The 21,033-nt window shown below is 31.2% G+C and overlaps 1 protein-coding gene across 2 annotated transcripts in view; it reads left to right on the top strand.

Moving 5' to 3' along the window:
- LOC114876207 overlaps positions 1-21,033 on the top strand; it is a 34,519-nt gene that overhangs the window by 10,841 nt on the left and 2,645 nt on the right. For both annotated transcript variants that reach the window (XM_029187431.2, XM_029187432.2), the window contains 9 exons: positions 7,552-7,614; positions 9,080-9,427; positions 9,781-10,075; positions 12,630-12,771; positions 16,200-16,393; positions 16,920-17,562; positions 20,212-20,372; positions 20,454-20,609; positions 20,710-20,842. In XM_029187431.2, the coding sequence (XP_029043264.1) occupies positions 7,552-7,614; positions 9,080-9,427; positions 9,781-10,075; positions 12,630-12,771; positions 16,200-16,393; positions 16,920-17,562; positions 20,212-20,372; positions 20,454-20,609; positions 20,710-20,842 (2,135 nt within the window). The remainder of the gene's footprint in view (positions 1-7,551; positions 7,615-9,079; positions 9,428-9,780; positions 10,076-12,629; positions 12,772-16,199; positions 16,394-16,919; positions 17,563-20,211; positions 20,373-20,453; positions 20,610-20,709; positions 20,843-21,033) is intronic.

Here is a 21,033-nt window from a genome sequence, read left to right as displayed (position 1 = left end):
GGTATTAATTAATTAATTTTTGCCAAAAAAATGTTAACACACTACTTCATAAAGAATACATTTTTAAATAATGTTTTAATTTTTAAATAAAACTGGATGTACCAATAGTCTTTTGACACATTGTGAATGTGTTCCCATAATTACTTGTCAAAATTGGTATTTTAACTAAAAATTCTAGTGCAACATTTGTCTAACTTACAAAGTCACATACAAGGTGTCTTATTTTAATTTTTTTCATTTTTCAAAAATTATTTTAAACAAAGTTTATTAGGTAAACAAATTAATTCGGTGCTTTTAATATTACTCTTTTATTTACTATTTTAAATTTGAATACTTTTCCACGCTTCTGTATGTTTGAAAAACCTCGCAAAAATATGATTAACAATATAAATTCCTTAAATAATTAAGAGTTTTACCATGACTTTCTGCCAAAAAAAGTCACAGCACTAATTTATATGCCTAAAATCAATTAGTTCTCAAAGTATTAGGATATAATGTTTAAAAAAAGTCAGCAATTCGTGACATGTTTGAAATTTCAAAATAAAGGCCAAAACATGAAACATTATAATTTTAGATTTTCTTATACCACCTTATATTATTCAACTTTTATCATGCTTTTCGGTACTGTTTATCAGCTAACTGGCACGGTAACCTTCACCTATAACATAACTCGTCGGCATGAGAATGATGCTTTATCATAGACGTCGCTGCGTCCGGGTTCCCCTGCTCTAAAACACTAGTTCGCGATGAAAAACACTGATCAACCGCGTTAGTTTTATCATCGTTGCAATTGCGATCGTAGAGCACGTTATCGTCGTTTTAATAAAATTTCAAGTTTCAATTCGTTTTCACGGGTCATGTGACTGTTCTTGCATTTGGTGGTTCGATCTGATTTCACAATGAATATTCTCGCTTATCTAGCATTATGAAGTTGAGATAACTATTGTACAAAGTTACGTAAAGTTAATGTTTCATGCAATTGACGTTCCTCTAATTAGGTGTATCGTTTGAAGAATATTGTTTTTAAAATTGTGTTGAGTGAAATGAAGAATTTTATGGTAATTAATGTGTTTCGTATATTAAATTATTTAATCCTTAGATAGCGTATCACTGAGAAAGTTGCAATTAACATTTTTTGTCATTTATAATTTCTAAATTTTCAACTATTTTTTTAATGCATCAGGGTTTTACATTAAACAATTTAAGCGTTAAATTTTAGACGAAGTATCTTTGGTGATCAGGATCACGATTGATTTTACATTTTTTAAAAGTATAAACTTCCAACAATGTTGCGACATACATATGTCGCTTTTTTTATTGGGGTATAACGTAGATAAGTGAACTTTCAACGCGTTTTTTTTAACGCGTAATTAGAATAAAAAGAAACTAATCAGACGATCGGTATGAAATATTAATACGATATTCTACGTACCAGTAACCATTGCAAATACCAGGCTTACATTCCTATGCGGAAAATTTTGAAATTCTCAAGAAAAATGAAAGAAAACCTTTTTGTTAAATTTTAATTAATATTGTATAACTAATTCTAATACCTGCAATAGCAGTACTTTGTACCGATTAAAAAATTATTTGACTCTTTTTAGTATTACATCAATCTATGAATTAAAATCATTTCTGCCATCTAAATATGTATCGTTTCAACAGTGCCATTTTCATGCTTTTATATTTAATTATATCAATTAAAGCCTTGGGTACAATCGGGCACCCAAGTATCCAAACTCTAATATTTAAATTTTTTTGCATACATTAATTGGCAAAAAAATATTCAAAGATCAAAGCATTGAGTAGTTACCTCCGCACTCAATTGTCCTCACAAGGACAAAAACTTTCATTGCATTCATGCTATTAATTAGAATAATTCGGACCAGAAGGTTTAAGGGGGTGAATCAGATCTCTTTGAAATTTTAAAATTTTGATAATCTGGAATTCTAATGTTTTGAATTTTTGAATCTCAGGATTGTTTACTTTTAGAATTCTGAAATTTAGAAGATTTGTAAGTTTAGAATTCTGAAAAATAGGAAATCAGAAATTTTAAAATTTTAGAGCTTTTGAACCTTAGAATTTTGAAATTTCGGAATTCTGAGATTTTGAAGATTTGTATTAGGTGTAGAAATTAATTCAGTGCCTTTACCTTTTACCCCTTTTTAATCACTATTTTACATTTGAATATTTTTCCGCGCTTCCATGAAATGGCGCGCAAATATGATAACGATAACAATTATTTTAATAATTGAAATTACTATATAATTTTTTACAAATAAATCTTTAATTAAAATAAAGAAAAAGCACAGAATTTATTTCTACACCTAATAAATTTGAAATTCTGAAATGTAGGTATTTTGGAACTTTTTAATCTTCGAATTTTCAAATGATAAAGGTTCACATTTTTGGTAAAGAGCCAGTCCAGATTTTTAGGAGGACAGGCGCACCCTTGCTAGTTACGTCAATGATGCTGTTTCGAAATAAAACAATTCTTTTACAAATACCTCCAACTGCATTTACATTCTAGCACTTTTTATCACAAATTCGGGCATCATCGTATTCTACATTGCCCATGTACTGCTAATGGAACTGTGACGATGCGGATCTGAAAATAGCGACAGGTCAGTTCTTACTGCACGAGCACACAATAAAGGTTTATTAAGCATACTAATATGCTGTGTATGCTTTCTCTGTTAATCGTTTCGTCTTGGTATAAGAGAAGAGACTCGGACGACATGTATAGTACCCGTTTAATGCATCAAGTAATCTGCTACGTTCTCCTAATCTGCCACACTTTATGCTTGGAGAACGAATTTAGCTTCTCATAACTGAGAAAGTTTATTTTTGAAATCATCTTCTGTTTATTAAAAAAAATTTTATTCAAATTCAATTTAAAGTCATTACTTCAATTTGTTGATTAGCATAGAATTAGACCCATGATTTATCAATTTATTTTTTACAATTAGATTCGTATCTAATTCCATTAGACATAATATAATTCAAACTTTTTTTAAATAATGAATTACTTATAAAATGTTTGATTCACTTTAAGCTTAAGATTTTTAAATTTGTTACATATAGATTTACTTTTGATTTATTGAGGGAAATGCAATTTCTTAAGAAAATAAAAATATTAAGACGTAATGACTATTATAGGTAATTTGTTATATTTTGAAAGCTGAAGAGTTATATTTTTCACCTTTACATCTGCAAAGAATTTCTAAACAGAAATCATTGTTAAATAAAAATAACTTTAGTAAGGTTTTATAAGGACACTAAATTTGATTCTTTAGTTCACAGAACTCTGCTGTTTTTATACAGTTCTTATTTTTAATTATTTTCTGAATTCATTTCACAAATTTAGTTTGTAAATTATTATACGAAAAATTTCAAATTTCATCCAGAAGTACCTGTTTGTCATAAACAATATTTATGTAAATGCCCATAAATATAAATGAAACACCCTGACGGTACTAAAAGATAAACATTATCTATTTACCAACAATAAGATATCAAATTAAAATGTTTATTTTACGATGATAATAAGATTATCAATCTGCTTGATATTTAAGATTATCAATTTAAGAACTATTTAATCCCATGTTCACTTCCAAATGACAATTTACGATCAAATGTAATATATGTACATACATACATATCTGATACCAAAATAGATTGAAAATTATAAAAAAAATTAATTAAAATGCTCCTTTCATATTAATAGTAAATAGGTGCATGCAGGTACATGCAGAAATTAATGCAACTACTTAGTTGGCCAGTTTTCTAGTGCGAAAAATATGAAATGCGGCCATAGGATGTGTAGTATCCTATCTGTATACTATTTCCTATTTCGTCTTCACTAATCTAGATCACATAAACAAAACACCTAGTATTGAATATACATATGTATAATGCCTGTGGCTACCAAAGCAGTAATTATTTCTTAGAGAAACTGATTTCTGAAAGCTTCTACACTTTCGATTTGACAAGACCAGTTAGAATAATAGTTTCCTTAGTAATTCATATACTTCCTAAAAATAACAATTTGTTTACTGTGTATCCAAATTGATTTTTAATCATGTATTCAATAAAGAAAGGTTTTTTATATAAAAGATTCTTTCGAAATCACTTTGAATAGAATATAATTTTTGTTGTTGTAGGTAATAAGTACATAATCCTCTGTATACACTCACGGTCAAATAAGGCTTCCCTTGTGATATACAGGAAAAAGGAATTCCGAAAATACCATATTAATATTAAAAGTAATTTAGAAAAAAAAATAATATAAATTGTAATTATTAAATATTATTAAGAAACTTGAATAATAAATAAATATCAATTCAAACTGTTTTTACAGTGGGTCCAAAAAATGGACCTCGATGAAATTCTCAGCATACACATAACTTATTTGGATCTACGAAAGACATATTTTAAATTTTCATTATATACTCACATAAAAAAGTTGAAAAATTACCCTTCACTATTTTTTTCACGATTTCAACAAATTGTAATTTTTTAAAACGACAAAAGCACATATCTTATGTTAGTAAATTAATTTGTATAGTTTCTCGAGAAACCTCAAGTCATTTGGTCTAATTTTAAACGAGGTACTTTGTTTTAAATGGTGTACAAATACTTTTGGGACCCACTGTACATATTTAGATTCTGCTACATTGTTATTTTTCCTGGGAATACCTACTGGGAAGGACAAGAACCCGGAACATTATCTTTTTCCCTGGAAAAGCCTAATTTAATCGTGAATGTACTACATTCCTTGAACAGAATACATTTCTCGTAATAATCTATATAATCCTGTGTGCTATGTTTTTTTAACAGATAATCCAACATAAAAATCTGTCAAATTACTATACTCGTTATATAGTAACAAACAATATTAATTTTTTATAATAAATAGTAGAGATAATTCTGCATGCTATATTATTCTAATAAATAATCCAAATGAATTCTAATGTATACTTATACAAAACTGCCATTATACTATATTTATTATACTTTCATTTGATCGAAAAATACTTTCTTTCAACTCCCCTCTTTGAACATCACTGGTGGCTCATGTAACACTCGTTGTCAGTCAATGTATCAAATAAAAGGATTGATTCCTGGGTCTAAAAGCAGCCATTCACCAATGATCGAGCAAGCATTAAATGACCATACTCGGACGAATGTAAATTACGGAAGCGCACTATTTTACCAAATACCTTCAGTAGCTTTAGATTACAGCTTATCAGATTGCATTATCATTACGTGTATTTTCTCTCGTGCCGAAGGTTTCTGATTATAAGCCACAAACAGAAATCATTATTTTGTGAATGGATGCTCACCGTTACGTTTCAACTTGAATTTCAAACAACCATCAGCACGAGTCCTTGTATACATACAAAAGCTACAAGACCTACCTTCACGTTTCAATTGGAAAGTATTCATTAGATTTTGTCTCGTGTTTATCGATAAAACCGAGAAGGAATTACAATTTTCAATATTGACATCGATACTTCAGATCCAACTTATCGATCGTTTAATTAATCTTTCATTTAATTTTCGTCCATTAAAATTCAATGGATCAACCCAACTAATTAATGAAGTGTAACCTGATCAAAACATTTTAATTGCATTTGTTATTGACGATTATACAGTCACTACTCCAAGCGAGCCGAGTTCAATTAATTGATTAAATTAATTTCGTTGATTCGATACTATCGATGGAAAGTATAAATGATTTCTGTTTTAATTATAGATACAAATAAAAACTTATACAAAATAACAGTAGGAATATCTTGTATTGTGACGTTTTAGCATTTTTCAAAATGTGTTTTAGTATGTAAAAGTGATTTGTTTGGTATCAAATTGTTCGAGAATCATCAATTGGTATGGTATCCAGTATCAGTCTGATTATTGCGGTTTACGTTATTTGCAGCCGGAAATTAATGTCAACAGAAACTGCAATAATTATTGAGAACATTTATGGACAGGAAAATTCCAACACCATTAGCATCAATTTCACCCACTCGTCGCTTCAGTCGTTATACAGAGTTTAATTAATTGTTCTGGCAATCGGTTGTGGGGATTTCTTAAACGAACGCTGCTCAAATGTTTGAATTCAATTGAAGAAATTGCCGTTTACGCCTGATTTCACCAATCAGGAGTGTGTCTATTTCTGTACGTTTAATTTAATGCATACGATGCATAATTATGCACAACATGTCAAATTCAATCCGCGAAATAACATAAGAGTATAATGTCAATTTTTAATTTATAAACATTTCTCAATTTTCAATTTGATGGAATAAAAATTAACACATTCGGCGCCACGACAATCACCCATCAATTAATTAAAAAAATTAAAATAATAATGTTGTTTTAAATACCATTAAGATCGCATTAATAATTTAAAATAACCAACCAGAGTCTTTAAAAATGAATTTGGCAATTAATGTTTTAATCATTTGTTAAAAATATTCTACACTGATAGGATTAAATAAAATGAAGAATAATCAATTCTGAACACAATAAATACCAATCAATTTTTTCTTGATCTTTCGGCTACGCTACTGACCATGGGAAATACAAAGGAAGAACAAAGAAACGTTTAAATAGTAACGGAAATAATTGTGTCGTTGCTCTACGATCCATGAAAAAGGAATCAGAGAAAGTACAAGTGGAATTTCGCAGACCAGAAACGAACGTTACAGGCTATTCACTTTTCGCGGTACAACAGCTTTTTCTCCCGGTTGAGTTGTTCTACTGACCTGACCGTTTCGATTGCACTCGGTTGAAATTGGTGCATCCCCTCAGTTTTCCTCCAGAGGATTTACTAATACATTTTATTACATATAACGCTGCAACTGGATTACGTATTAGAAAGTGGATTAAGTTTAATAAAATTACTATATAACGTTATCTGGGACGAAACCATATAATCAATGCAATTTTCCGCGAAACATTACGAATGCATCGAAAACGAGTTTTAACTGTGAAAATCGTTATCTAATTTTAATTTATTTCAATTTCAATTGAATAATCAAATATTCAATTTTTGTTTTAATTTTGACCGTACAAAATTGTATGATTAGGTAATCCTCAAACAGTAAACTGGGTCAATCGTAACCCAAATTAAAATTAAGTACTAAAATTTCCGAACGGAAGATTTTCATACTTTAGAAATATAATATCTAAAAAAAATAGTATAAAATTTAGAAAAGGAAAATGAACACAAATTTTCAATTTTTAAACGATAAATTATACGTTATATCAGCAAAGACTTTGTTATGAACAGAAATAATCGTAAATACATACATAACATAACAAAACAAGTTTTGTTTTATAATTTGAAATAGTTCAGTAGATACTTTAGCGCGTAATTAATATAAATCGATATATCGATACATTGTACTCAAATTAGTTTCGGTTTAAATCTATTTAATTTCATAAAATTTTTAATATTTTCCGAGTTTTTCGAATTTTCTGAATATATTTTTAATATATGAATATTCGCATACCTTCAAATATACATCTCTATTTTTTTTACAGGGATGTTATACAAAGAGATCGAAACGGATGGAATCTGGCACAAAAACAGTGTGGCTTAAATAAGTAAGTCTAATATTATTATCAAAACTTATTTTACATAATTTTTTAAATATTCTTTATAATTTTTACAATTACATCAATACGCTTCATAACAGAAAGTATAAAATGGCGATACGTTTTCACAATTCCATAGAATTTACGTCTAGATAATTGAATGAATAATTAATTGCATTACACACACTTTAAAATAATACAAGCACACACATGCTCGTAAAACAAGTTTCATCGAACAAATACTCACTAGTCTTTGTACGTGTACATATGTATATGCAGTTCCATTGCACGTAGCATATGTATTTTTTTCCTTCGAAAGTTCAATGTTAGATCGGGTTCCGGCTCATTGTGATCATGTTAAACCTCAATGAACACGAGAAAATAGCGATCATTATCACCACACCTTCCGCGGGAAATCGTTTACATGTTGCGAACATCGAACTATAACGAAATTCACTCGTACATTGGTTAGAATTTCGGAACTCGAATAAAATAACGTTACCAGGTTCACATTTTAATTTAATAACTCGTTAAATAAAATCATTTTTAACAAAAAACACTTATTTTTCTTGTGTTAAATTGTCGAGTTCAAATTTACGCGCCCGCCAATCAAAAATCAGAAATTTAGTAATGACCAATAGCGCACCGTGGCTAGCATTTTTATTGTATATGGGTTACCGACGCTAATCACTGTCACGCGCATTATTCGTAAGGATAAGTTTATTTTTTGATTCCAAGACGAAAGCTCTATTGTTTTCTGCGTTTAAAAAAATGACAGACGGCGTAAAAAAGCGACATGAAAGGAGATACAGTTGCGGACGAACTGTCAGGTGAGTGTTATATTTTTACCGCCAAGGAGAATAAACGTCTTAACCTATTTTGTCGCGTGTGTTGTCAAAGGATAATTCAAACTGACAGCGTCCACTGTAGTTCTTCCGAACGACTCTATGTTATACTTTATTCTTTAAGTAGTTACAATGTTTCTTCGCTTCTGACAACGATCAGTGTCTTTCGTTATATTTATTATTTGATAAAAGTAAATTAGTCACATTTTCTTGGTGTATTACCTTCATGCTTTGCGAAATACCGATCGCCCTGCATGTCCTCATTTATTGTGTGTGAATATCTATAGTGTGATGTGATATAAAGCATAATGATGATAGTTTAAAACAATTTCTGAAGTTAACGTAAGTGTTAGTATAAATAATAGTAAACAATTGTTAAATGTGCTACAAAATTGATAAAATAAGACAACAGATGAATAAAATAGTTTTATCAAATATTAAACAGTGCTTCTCAACTAACATTATTCTAGTCTTTTAGTGACATTTTAAAATACTTACGAATAATAATTAAAAAATCAACAAATTTTGTATTATAACCTTTAAATTTATATTTTTTTATTCACAGCACTATTTGGTATATTCATAGTAATTATTTATATTATTAATAATGACGTTATCTCTGATTCTAGCGAATCTTACCGTAATGCATTGCAAGCATTCATAGATCGTAGACGACTTTCTGACGACGTGGATACGGATACACCGGCTAGTCCAGATAAAAAGAGAGCCGATCTTTTGACTAAAAATAATAACAATAAATGTGACAATGAAAGAAAATTCCATGAACCAAAATCGTGTGTTCTGGGTGTGCCACGTATACCACCGTCGGAAATCTTTGAAATCGGTTGGGTAGCCGGGACGGAAGATCGATATCTGGAGCTAATTTTTGCCGAGTGGCAAAATACTAGAGTTTCTTTGAAGAGACACTCACACCCAGAATGTAAGGACGCTGTAAAAGCAGATTTAGATGTACTTTCGTAAGTACCAATTTCGCATAAAAAATTGTCATTGATCTCTTAATATATGTATAATACAAAAATCAAAATGATGAACATAGGTGAAAAATATGACCCCTCAAATGTTTATTTATGATTGTGATAGTATCAAATTAAAATTATTTCTTTTATCTTGTATTTTGCCTAAAATCCATATACATATGTAGATACTATAATTAATGAAATGCTAAAGCTGGAAAAAAGACCAATTTTTATTACAATTAACGATTAGCAATTGAAGTTCTTAATTATCATTAAATAATAATTATCCTTTAATTTATAAAAGGATATAATCTTTTTATTATGTAGATTTGGTGTCATTTTCTGTTTATTAGAGAAATTCGACATCCAAACGTGCTGTTATTGATGGCCAGTACCTTCACAGACGACCATGGTTTAGTCTCAATTTTAGAATCCATTGATTGCACCCTTTATCATTATATACACGATCAGGGTGAACGTATATCCATACAAGGTATCGCGAGATGCGGAGGAAGACTGTCGGATGCATTGAGACATTCTCACATGCGCGGATACATGCATACTGCTATCAACTCGCATTGCGTCTATTTGGCTTCTAATGGTATGGTCAAACTCGGTGGATGGGAATTGGCGATGCACGTCAATAACGTAAGTATTTTCATTTTTAACGTGTTGATTGCCACTATGAAGTTGTTGATAATTTTATTAAATATACCCGAGATGACCTTTGGTATTTTTATTTTTAATAGATTTTATATATTATTTTTACACTATTTTAACATATCTATTATTTGTAATTTCAAATATTAAATGTTTTATAATATTAGAATTTAAAAACTTCGGAATTTTCGAATTGTATTTTAATACCTTAGAGTCTTAGAATTTTTTAATTTTTAAATTGCGAGTAGTCAGTCTACATGTGGGTCTCTATAGTTACGCTAATGGGAAAGTCATAGAATTCCTAATAATATGGCTGGTAGATTCTTATGAAAATTGAAGCATTATCCGCATGTAAGTGGTTTATATGGCAACCAATGTACTAGTACAATAGAATCCAGCTTAACATAGAAATATTTTATTATTACGTGTATTTTAATCTTTTTTGTTGTGTATGATACACAAAAGTTCTTCAAATGCAGACTATTTGATACTTTTAATGCAAACTCATATTACGTTATTGTATTTATAACCTTTTCCCTGTTTGTTATTAACGTGAGTCAAACGCGCGATATCGCGTGATCTGACCTTCTGCAGAAGACAATTTTATGACCATCTGAAGTCAGGCTAACGAAGAATAATTCTGTATCTCTTATAAGTTAGGCTGAGAAGCTTTTCATCTCACCCTCATAGTAGCATTAGGATGCAAAATGTGCCGCTTAAAAATATTTATGTATCTTTTTTTTTCAACGTTGCCATAAAAGAATTTATTTATTTTATAAAACATTTTAGACAAATTTAGCATATTTTTAATTTATACCAATTAAATCAAATTCCCTAAAATTTCTGAAGTCGAAAACAAAATATTGCAAAAAGTATTCTACTTTAAATAAAATAAAAAAAGAAAGCATTTTATAATCCTTTGAAATTTAATTTTTTCTACCATCACATTATTGTGAATAATTTTTGTAAAATCTCTAAAAATAGATATCAGTTTTCTATTTTTTAAATACGAGATCCTCTAATTATTTCGAGACTGACGTGTATAAATGGCTAAAATTGAATGGATGTAACGTCACATCCGTCTTTCCATTGTTACGCCCAACGGTATTTCGCAGCAGGAAACAATCTTGTTTCTCACAAAAATGTCTATTTTTGAATGAAATCACTGTATCGTGACGTTCTTAATTACATTCAACGGCTGAAGCATGAAAATTCACGTAAATCATATGCAATTCACAATTCAGAGTGTCATGTGTATTTTAGGAAATGAATCAACTAAATAAATCACTAAACCAATCTCAATCATTATTCTGTTTAAATAATATTAATTAAATTTCACTATATTAAAACTTCTTACTCATAATCATCTGAAATTTATTTACTTAAATTTTTATATTTTCTAATGAAAATTAAATTCTCGCATCAGTTTTATAAATAAAGTAGAAATAAAGCCCAAACATCTATTTTAAGAGTTATTTTAAGATTTTTATGGTTCACTAAGCCATCTAAACATTTCATTAAACTCTATTTAACAATTTTTTTTGTTTGTTTGTTTTTTTGTTATTAAGAATGTAATGTTTGAATGCTTTACTCATCACTTGAAGTGGATATATGTATAATATATTACAATTTTATAACTTAATAGTAACTACAAGTTGGGAGAATTAAGTAGTTCCCTTAATTGTACGACACTTAAACTTTATTATTTAGATAGAATCGTAAGTTTTGATTTCTGGTATTCAATTAATAACCGTTGATATGATAAAGACAATTAACAGGATTCCAATCGATATGATTTTTATTAGTTCGCATAGTATGCATGAAAGTAGAGAAGAAATCGTGGTCGTAAATTTGATGAAGTAATACAGAAAGCAACAGGGATTAGAATGGTGAGAATTAATTTATCTAACGTCTGCGTGCTGGATTGAGAATAATTTCTGTGAACTTTACACGATTCTCAATAGGCTTTCATGCCCAATTCTCACGATTTTTCTTTCACAAGCGCGATTAATAATGCAATATGCCAGGAAGTGAAATAGCAAAGATGTTTTTCATATTTTAATCCTAGGAATTCCAATAGAGGGTCAAACAAATATCTACATGATTTTGAATTTTAATTTCCGTTTTGTTTTTTTTTTTTTTCTTTTTTTTTATGGAATAACTTCTTCCTGTTACATATTATTAATCTAGTTCTGGAACAGACCTCAAACTTGTAAAGACAAATTTTGATTTTATTTGTAATCAAGGACTTAATGAAGACTGATAGTAAAGAACTATTAAATCTTTTTTAATGAATAAAACATCTAACGTTAAATTATAATCTTACGTCAAGTATTTACAGTTAGTATTTTTGTGTTATAATATTTATTTTTCATATCATATTACTTAATGTTTAAGCAGAAGAAAGAATATTTTTAGCCATGATAAATATGTATGTAGATTCTTGTGTTTCATTGGTTATTTAGTATCATTTTATTCATTTGCGAATAGTATTAATATTTATATAACTAAAAAACAGAAATATTCATTATGATCTATACAGCCAAAACCAGAAAGGGAATACGAAGAACGTTTAAGAACCGAGATCTTCCGTTGGCAAGCACCGGAACTTTTTCGTAGTTACGAGGCACGAAAGGAGAGTGATGTGTACGGACTAACTTTGTTAATTTGGGAAATGTGTACAAGTAAGTTCTCAGTTAATTAATTTACCAGTATAACCCCCATTTGGAGATTTTAATACTTACGTAGCAAAGTAAAAAATAACTAAACAACCATCATATTAGACCGTTGTATACCTATTAAGTGGCTGGTTTCGAAATATGGAAAGTTTGACGTGATATAATAACATAATATTATCACAAAACAGCACTTATATCAATTCCAAGCTCAAAGTTAGCTACAAAAAAGTGAGCTAGAGCGAGATTCGCTCTAGAGCCAATAGAGGTAATTTACAAGCCGAGCTGAACTTGCTTCGAGCCGAGCGTTTGAATTTGCCGAATTACTCGAAATCGACGAACTGTTTGAAACAAAAGCGAGCTACTCGAAAAAATCGAACTACATACTCGAATATTCGAGCCGTCGTAAAACTTCGATTTACTTGAAGATGAATTTTCAGCTCGAATATTCGGGTAGTTCGATTTTTTCGAGTAGCTCGCTTTTGTTTCAAGCAGCTCGTCGATTTCGACCGATCATTGTTTGACTCGAAATTCGAGTACTCGAATAAATTGAGCACTCGCATACCTCTGACAATGAGAGCCAACCCTTTTTCGGCCATTTCCGGTCGAACCGAAAGTGGCAAAAAAAAAAATTCAGCAATTCGTTAAAGTTTTAACTCACTAAACACAATCGCGCAAGAATTTTTTCGATAACTCTTACCGTTCGGCCCGTACAAAAGTGACAGAAAATCTAAATGCTATAGCCTCCTTCTCAAGATTTTCAATCTTACGATTAGATACGGATTGGCTAATAACTACATAAGTTAATACATACTCTTAATACAAAATGATTGATTTGCAGTTGGAGTAAACATGTCAATTCTAACGCAATTTCATGACACAAAAGTATTTTAACATAGCACGTATGATATAGGGTAAGGTTGCTCAAGTCGTACCTTTTGAATTTTGAATTTAATACGACGACAACTGCGCATGTAACGACATCTATATACATATACAAAAAAGGAAGCAGTCAACAAAAAAGTACCTACATTAAAAATTTTTAAAAACAAAACCAATAAAACTTACACTGATTGGTTTTATAATATTTGTGCAGAAGACCGGGAGGAAAATGTGATTCGATGCTTGAAATGTAAAGCATGGGTGCATGATCTATGCGCTGGAGTTAACAAAATAATAAAGAAATATGTGTGTGATGTTTGTACTAACTGAATATGTAACATATGTAAACAGATTAATAAAGAAATAGGCTTTAATTATTATTGTTGCTTATAGGTGGTACCACTTAGGAAACCAGTTTCCTACGTGGTACCGCTATGAGATTTTAAATATTTAGTTTATTTTATGTAAAATCATACAGAGTTTTGAATTTTATTACAAATAAATAATATCAATGTTCACACAAGTTTTGAATAACACATATAATTCTTATTTATTTGATAAATCCTAACATTTATACGAGTTTTTTCTTAAGGGGTACGATTTGAGCAACCTTATCCTATATCAATTTGAAGCTTACAGTTTATTAAAAATTATCATAGAAACTCTTCGTTAATATTTTTTAATGCGAAACTGTTTAATTGTTAACGAATCGTCTTGTCGATTACTGTATGATATTCAGTAAAACGATTAAGTTCTTTGACAACCCATCAATTTGTGTTAAGAATATCGATATTCTTTATGCAGGTATTTTCTTCCAATCTTAAGCTTGATGAAATTGACGTACCATTAAGTGCTAATCTACGATACTTTTATATGTTATCAAATCGTGTCAAATCTTTGATGTCTCGAAACCAACCATTTAATAACACCGTTAATTATCTATTGAATGTAAGAGTTATAAAAGAATGAAAATTAATAAAATATGAAATTAATCAACCTAGCTTCTCACAATTAAAGACTGGATAATCGTTCATTTCCTTTATCCCGAATTTCCCGTTGCTTTCTCTGGATTCTCACGGAACATCCCGAGCAAGACTCGGAGCACTCGCGGAATCCCGAGCTCGTTGATTTCTTCATGTGAACCTGAACGATTACGAGATTTGCTTTTAAACTAGAAACCCTGTCGAGAATCGCGGTGTAAAAATAAAACTGGTTTTCGAACCGATAAGGAAACGGAATCACGTTCACTGAGATTTCAATACATGCAATGGTTCGTCGATTTCCCTGCTTATGTTTTTATCAGCCGTTCTGAAACAAAATTTCGCAACTGCTTCGATTATGTAAATACGCGAAAATGTTTCCCAGAGATACTTGGGGATCCATGGTTTCCGTTTCCTGAATAATTACTAGATTAGCGCAAAAATAATTATAGCTCTTGTTTAAAATTAATGATGCTTATTTGGCAAATAAAGTTTTATTGAACTACAAAACGTTTATGTGATACTAATGTTTTTTCGCTAATTTATGTTAATTATTGAATTCTCTTTAGGTCATATTTACAGCGTTAATAATAATTATTAGTAACGGCTCGTTAGCGTTATTCTTTATAAATAGGGGTGAAGGCTTTGTTTTATAAGTTATATTTGATTTCATTGTCTTGCATAGCAATTTTGTTTTACTATCTGTTCGTATTTTTTTAATATTACAGGTACCAAATCAGTCAAAATGGCTGGCTTCAAGTTTCTTATTTTCAATTCTAAGTTTTATCGAGGTGTTTTTGTTGAAATGTATATTGACTATTATCGAGATAAAAAATGGATGTATTATGTTTCACCCTTCATTTAATTTTCAACTTAACACTAGAACTACCACAGGGGTCAAAATGACTGATTTCCAGTTTCTTATTTTAAATTATAAATTTTATCGAGGTGTTTTTGTTGAAATGTATGTTGGCTGTTATCGAGCTAAAGAATAAATGTATATATTAAATTATGCTTCATTTTTTATATATTGAATAATCTACATTATTTTCAACTTAAAAATAAGTGTGCATCAAACGTCGGTAGTTCTAGTGTTAAAAATAAATGTACATCAAACGTCGGTAATTCTATTATTAAGACTGTCAAATTAACACTTTGTCATAGAATATACTTTCTTATCCATAATGAAATTCATTTCTTTTCTTATTCGATAGATTTACATTTCATGGTTTTCAAAATTATCATTTTCCAAACTGTAATTCATACATTTTGCTATAAGTATAACATGGGCTATTAAAAATTTTTTTAAGCATATTATTTCACAATGTGATGGGTTATTTTTCAAATTAAGCTTTTAATTTGCTCTCTTACGTTATTCATAGAACACTAATGTTCTTTTTTTAAATTAATTATTCGATTGTAAAAAAAACTGAGGCGACGAGTACACGACAGTAAATGTAGAAGTATCCCGTAGAAAAAAAGAAGAACTGAAATTTTTGTACATAATTGTTGAATTCTCTCCTTGTATCATGTAATTTTTCATGTAATAAAAATTGATTGTTAAACGATGTACAGTGCGTGTACCATGGAGCGGCTACAGCAAAGCAGACGTGGAAAGACAGTACATGCATTGGAAACGAGGTGTTATTATGGATTTATACGATTTCCCACCATTGTTGAATAACTTATTGGAAGCTGGACTGCAATTGGATGTGAATAAAAGAACGCTGGATATGAACAGAATGCGCAGATTTCTTCAAAGGCTAGAGGTTCGTTTCTTCATTAATTAAGATGTTTAATTCTACAAATAACTCAATATTCCAAACAGTACTATTATTTAAAGTTATTCTTCTCTTTATTTTCTAAATTTATTGGTTCAAATTACATTTGAAGTATCAGTCACCGATGATGTCCACAATTACATATGTTGAAAATTTGCTTGATACATGAAATAACACGGTATTAAATTCTTGTATTTATTAAACTATTGTAATTATAAATTTTCTTCTACATAAGGTTGAAAATTTTACTTTGATCTTTTAAACCCCCAATTTTTTTCTTTACTTTACTTTTTTTTATTCGTATTTTTATTATATTGAAAAAAATAGCATTCGAACTGGATTGTGATCGAATATAGAAGTGCAAAGATCGATTAAAACTCTGTTTCTATTCAAAATTAAGAAAGAAAATCATACAACGAAGGTTAACATTAGCATAAATACTTTGTAATTTAAATTTGCTGTATCGGAGAAGTTAACAAAAATTTGTTGTTTGCAAAATTTTCAATATTTACAGATGCAATACGAAGACGAAGAACCAGTTTACATTGATCAATATGCAAACAACAACAACGATACTGGAAAGACGTTTGTTTCACCAGTGACACGATCTCCGATGGGAATCTCCAAATCCAAGAGTTTAAAATTAACCAAAAGTGCTTCAACGAGACAGTTATATCCTGCGAGAGATCCAGAATCACCAACGAGCCAATATTTATATTCAAAAAGATCAAAACAAACCCGAAGCGTCAAAGCCACAGCGCACATCGAACAAGTAAACTTCTTTGGCGAGGATGTTAAACGCACCACTAACGATAACATCCAGAAAAACATGAATGTGCTTTGCAGTGCGCAGAATAATTATAAGAAACATAACTATCCGAATTGTAACATAGAAACGTTGGATGTTGCTCCGAACGATGAAGTTAACTCGGAGGCTTCCCAACCATGGAATAGCACTTACAAGAAGGTAAAAGGACCGCAAGAAACCGTGGAATCCAGGAGTACATCGGTGTACTCGTCACCGTTGTTGGATTCCACCGATGACGAGTCCTTCAAAGATGCCAGAACCAATTTGAAACAGCTGAAGAAAGTATTGGCGAACAGAAGGGAACATTTCTTCTACGGCAGCGATTCGTCGCACACCTCAGCGGATACGAGTACGTACTGGAATTTATTTTTTAGCAGACCACTGACAGACAGATTTATACATCAAATTATTTTACTTATAAATAATGTACATTCTTGCTCAAAAGTCGGGACACATCCCTTTTGAAAATCTATAACCCTAGAAAAACGAAGCCTCTATTCATTCTTAATGCTTTTTCTAATAATATCTTTATTAAGCCAATATCATATCGCTACAACGAGCCCTCCTCTTATAGAGTATTTCATTTTGAATTGAAAATTGCAAGTATCGTTGAGACTGTTAACTATACCGAAACACGTTTTAAATAAAAATTGAATACAGTATTGCCTCGTAATAAGCAAGTGGTCTCGACTTCGAAATAAGCAAGTCGCTATCCCCTCTTCTTTGTTTGAAGTCGCCCGCAAAGTGAGAGGTACGAGAAATGAGTGAGAGGTCCATGAAAGCGCGAAGCCGATGTTTAGGGTAATAAATTTCACGCTCGACTGAGCAGTGACATCGGTTAGTAGAAGAAGGATGGAATATATGTATATAATGCTTTCTATCCTTGTTCAAAAAATAACATCGCTGCTCGGCCGATCACTATATGATTTGCCGCTACCTCGGATCTCTCACTCGTTTCTCGCGTTCTCTATCGTCCCGTTTCGAGAACAAAGTCAAGCCGAATAGCTACCTCCCTCGAAATAAGCAACGGTTCGGTCCCGAGCCACTTGCTTATTTCGTGGCAATACTGTAGTTTCTAGTGGAGCATAATTAAATATATAATAATAGTATTTTAATAGATGAAAGCATTAAGAACTAATAAAGATCAAAGTTTTTGTTTTTATTTTTTTTTTTTTTTCTAGAAAGATTTATATCAAAAAGTGAATAATTTAGCAAACATTTTAATTTTATTATTGCACAGTGATACAAGTATGTACAGTATCGAACAAAGTAGACCTCTTTAGGGAGAATGGCGTTACAGGGGAAGCAGAAATTCTAAAAATCTTCATTTTTACGATGTTAATATTAAAAGTGATTTAGAAACATAATATTATAATTCTTAATTATTAAGTATTATCAAATTTAGTATATAATTAAGAAATATGAATAATAATATAAATATCTACTAAAATTCTGCCGCGTAAATGTTTATACGTAAGTGGTGAGTGGTCGCAAACCCATATTGTATGTATGTATGGAGCGTCCTTCCCATACATCGTCACTTTCTTCGGGAACGGCTACGAAGCGGGGCGTAAGCCCGCGGAAATTGACGGCGTTGGGTAGGGGCTGCCATTCTCCTAGAACAGGCCTGTCTAACTGCTAGAAGCGAAAGAGACACTGCTCCCACTCTTACTACTTCAGACTTCCCCCACCATCCAATAGCGTCAGTAGTGGGACAGCGGTTTCTAGCAGCTATAGGGTGATCCATCCTCTCGCTATTGGGCCCAAAGGAATTGCCGCCACAATAGAATGAAGAAGTCGACATCCCATTTCTGTCATCGCTTGCTTGACGGAGGTGGCCCCTGCAGCGGAGACGGCTGTGTGTGTGAAAATGTGTGTAATGACCAGAAGAGTCCCATTTAAACGCTGCGGAAAACAGAATATTTTCTTAACACATTTTCACCCACACAGCCGTCTCCGCTGCAGGGGCCACCTCCGTCAAGTAAGCGATGACAGAAATGGGATGCCAACTTCTTCATTCTATTGTGGCGTCAATTCCTTTGGGTCCAATAGCGAGAGAATCACCATGTAGGACTAGGAATATACAGGGTGATCCTCTCGCTACGCTACCCAAAGGAAGTGCCGCCTCAATAGAATGTAGAAGTCGACATCCCATTTCTGTCATCGCTTACTTGATCCCTGCAGCGAAGACGGCTGTGTGCGTGAAAATGCGTGTAATGAGCAGAAGAGTCCCATTTAAACGCTGCGGAAAACAGAATATTTTCTTAACACATTTCCACGCATACAACCGTCCTCGACGCAGGGGCCTCGACGGTCATGTAAGCGATGACAGAAATAGGATGTAGACTACCACATTCTATTGTGGCGGCACTTCCTTTGGGTAGCGTAGCGAGAGGATCACCCTGTATTGGAAGAGTCGGGAAACCAACTGGAAGAGTGGGGGGAGCCGAACGCAGGCTGCGTGTTGGGAGAAGGAGCCACGAGAGGCCCGTGGGCCGCGGGTTAGACAGGCCTGCCCTAGGAGAAGTCTACTTTGTTCGATGCTGTACAATGTACACCTACTGACATGTATCTTATTTTTTCATGACTCGTAGTATTCTTTTTGTACGAAATAATAGAAGCTGTGATAATGTAATGAATTCGATAATCTCATTCTGCTGCATGATTTTATTTAAAAATTTGAAAATAACAGTTTATTCAATTTATTAAATAACAATTCATTAATGATGTTGTTAAAGTTTTGAATAAATAATTATCACATCTATTTGTTATCATACACATAGCTAGTTATATAAAATATGAAAAGAGATAAAATTTAAATATTTTAACGATTCCACTTATAATTGTATTTTTTTTAAATATATTTTTTAGACCCTCGTGAAATTTTAAACAGTAGCCTGTAACCTTTGAGCAGGAGTGTAAATAATTTGTATCGCATTAAATGTCTAATCTGCAAACAATTTAACTTAAACTTCTTTGATGAAATTTTGTTGATCAGGTCCAAATGCAAAAACTGAAATACTCAATCAAACAAAAAGTAAAGACTATGAACCACATAAACCAGCCAGTCATAAGACTAGCTTGGAACCAAAATACAATAAATCTCCCAACCAATATGATCCTAGTTATATGAAATCATCTTTACAACAATGTCGTAAAGTATGCTTCTACTTGGAAATATAATACTTGTTTTAAAATTTCGTCAAATAGTTCCTCACAATCATCTGATTTTTATTATAGATTCCTTATTTGCACACACCTGAAAGTATTAAAGATGCGATAGCGCAGCCAAAAGTATTAAATTCTGATCCCCAAAACTTCTTCGAAACTTCATTATGGAGAAAGGAAAAATTAATCTGCTTATCCAAAATGCGGAAATCATATTGTGATGAACCAGTAAGACAATGTTATAAAATTATTATAATGATAATTAATTAATTGATAGCGCGTGTAACGTGATCTTTAAAAATTACATGCATACATTTTTTGTTTACAGTCACAATATATTGCACAACATACAGACGATAACGATACAGCTTCAACCGAAACTTTTACCCTAGCTCAAACGAACGAATCTACTTCTCCAGCGAAAAGTGATAACACTTATGTGATAAATAAAACACCAGAAGGTAATAGATAGAACCATGCGTCAGCATTCTTGTTTTAAAATCAAAGAAGCTGATATTAAAATGTTTAATGCGTTTGCTGTGGATTACTAGTTATAAACACTCACTGAGTAAATAAGTAAAAATAATTTTAATATTAAGATTTGGATGGCCTCATCTGATATATGATTTTCATATAAATCCTTTATATCGAA

Source organism: Osmia bicornis, chromosome 2, assembly GCF_907164935.1.
Source record: "Osmia bicornis bicornis chromosome 2, iOsmBic2.1, whole genome shotgun sequence".
NCBI lineage: Eukaryota > Metazoa > Arthropoda > Insecta > Hymenoptera > Megachilidae > Osmia > Osmia bicornis.
Note: the sequence above shows the minus strand (reverse complement) of the source record. Positions and strands in the feature narration are given on the sequence as shown.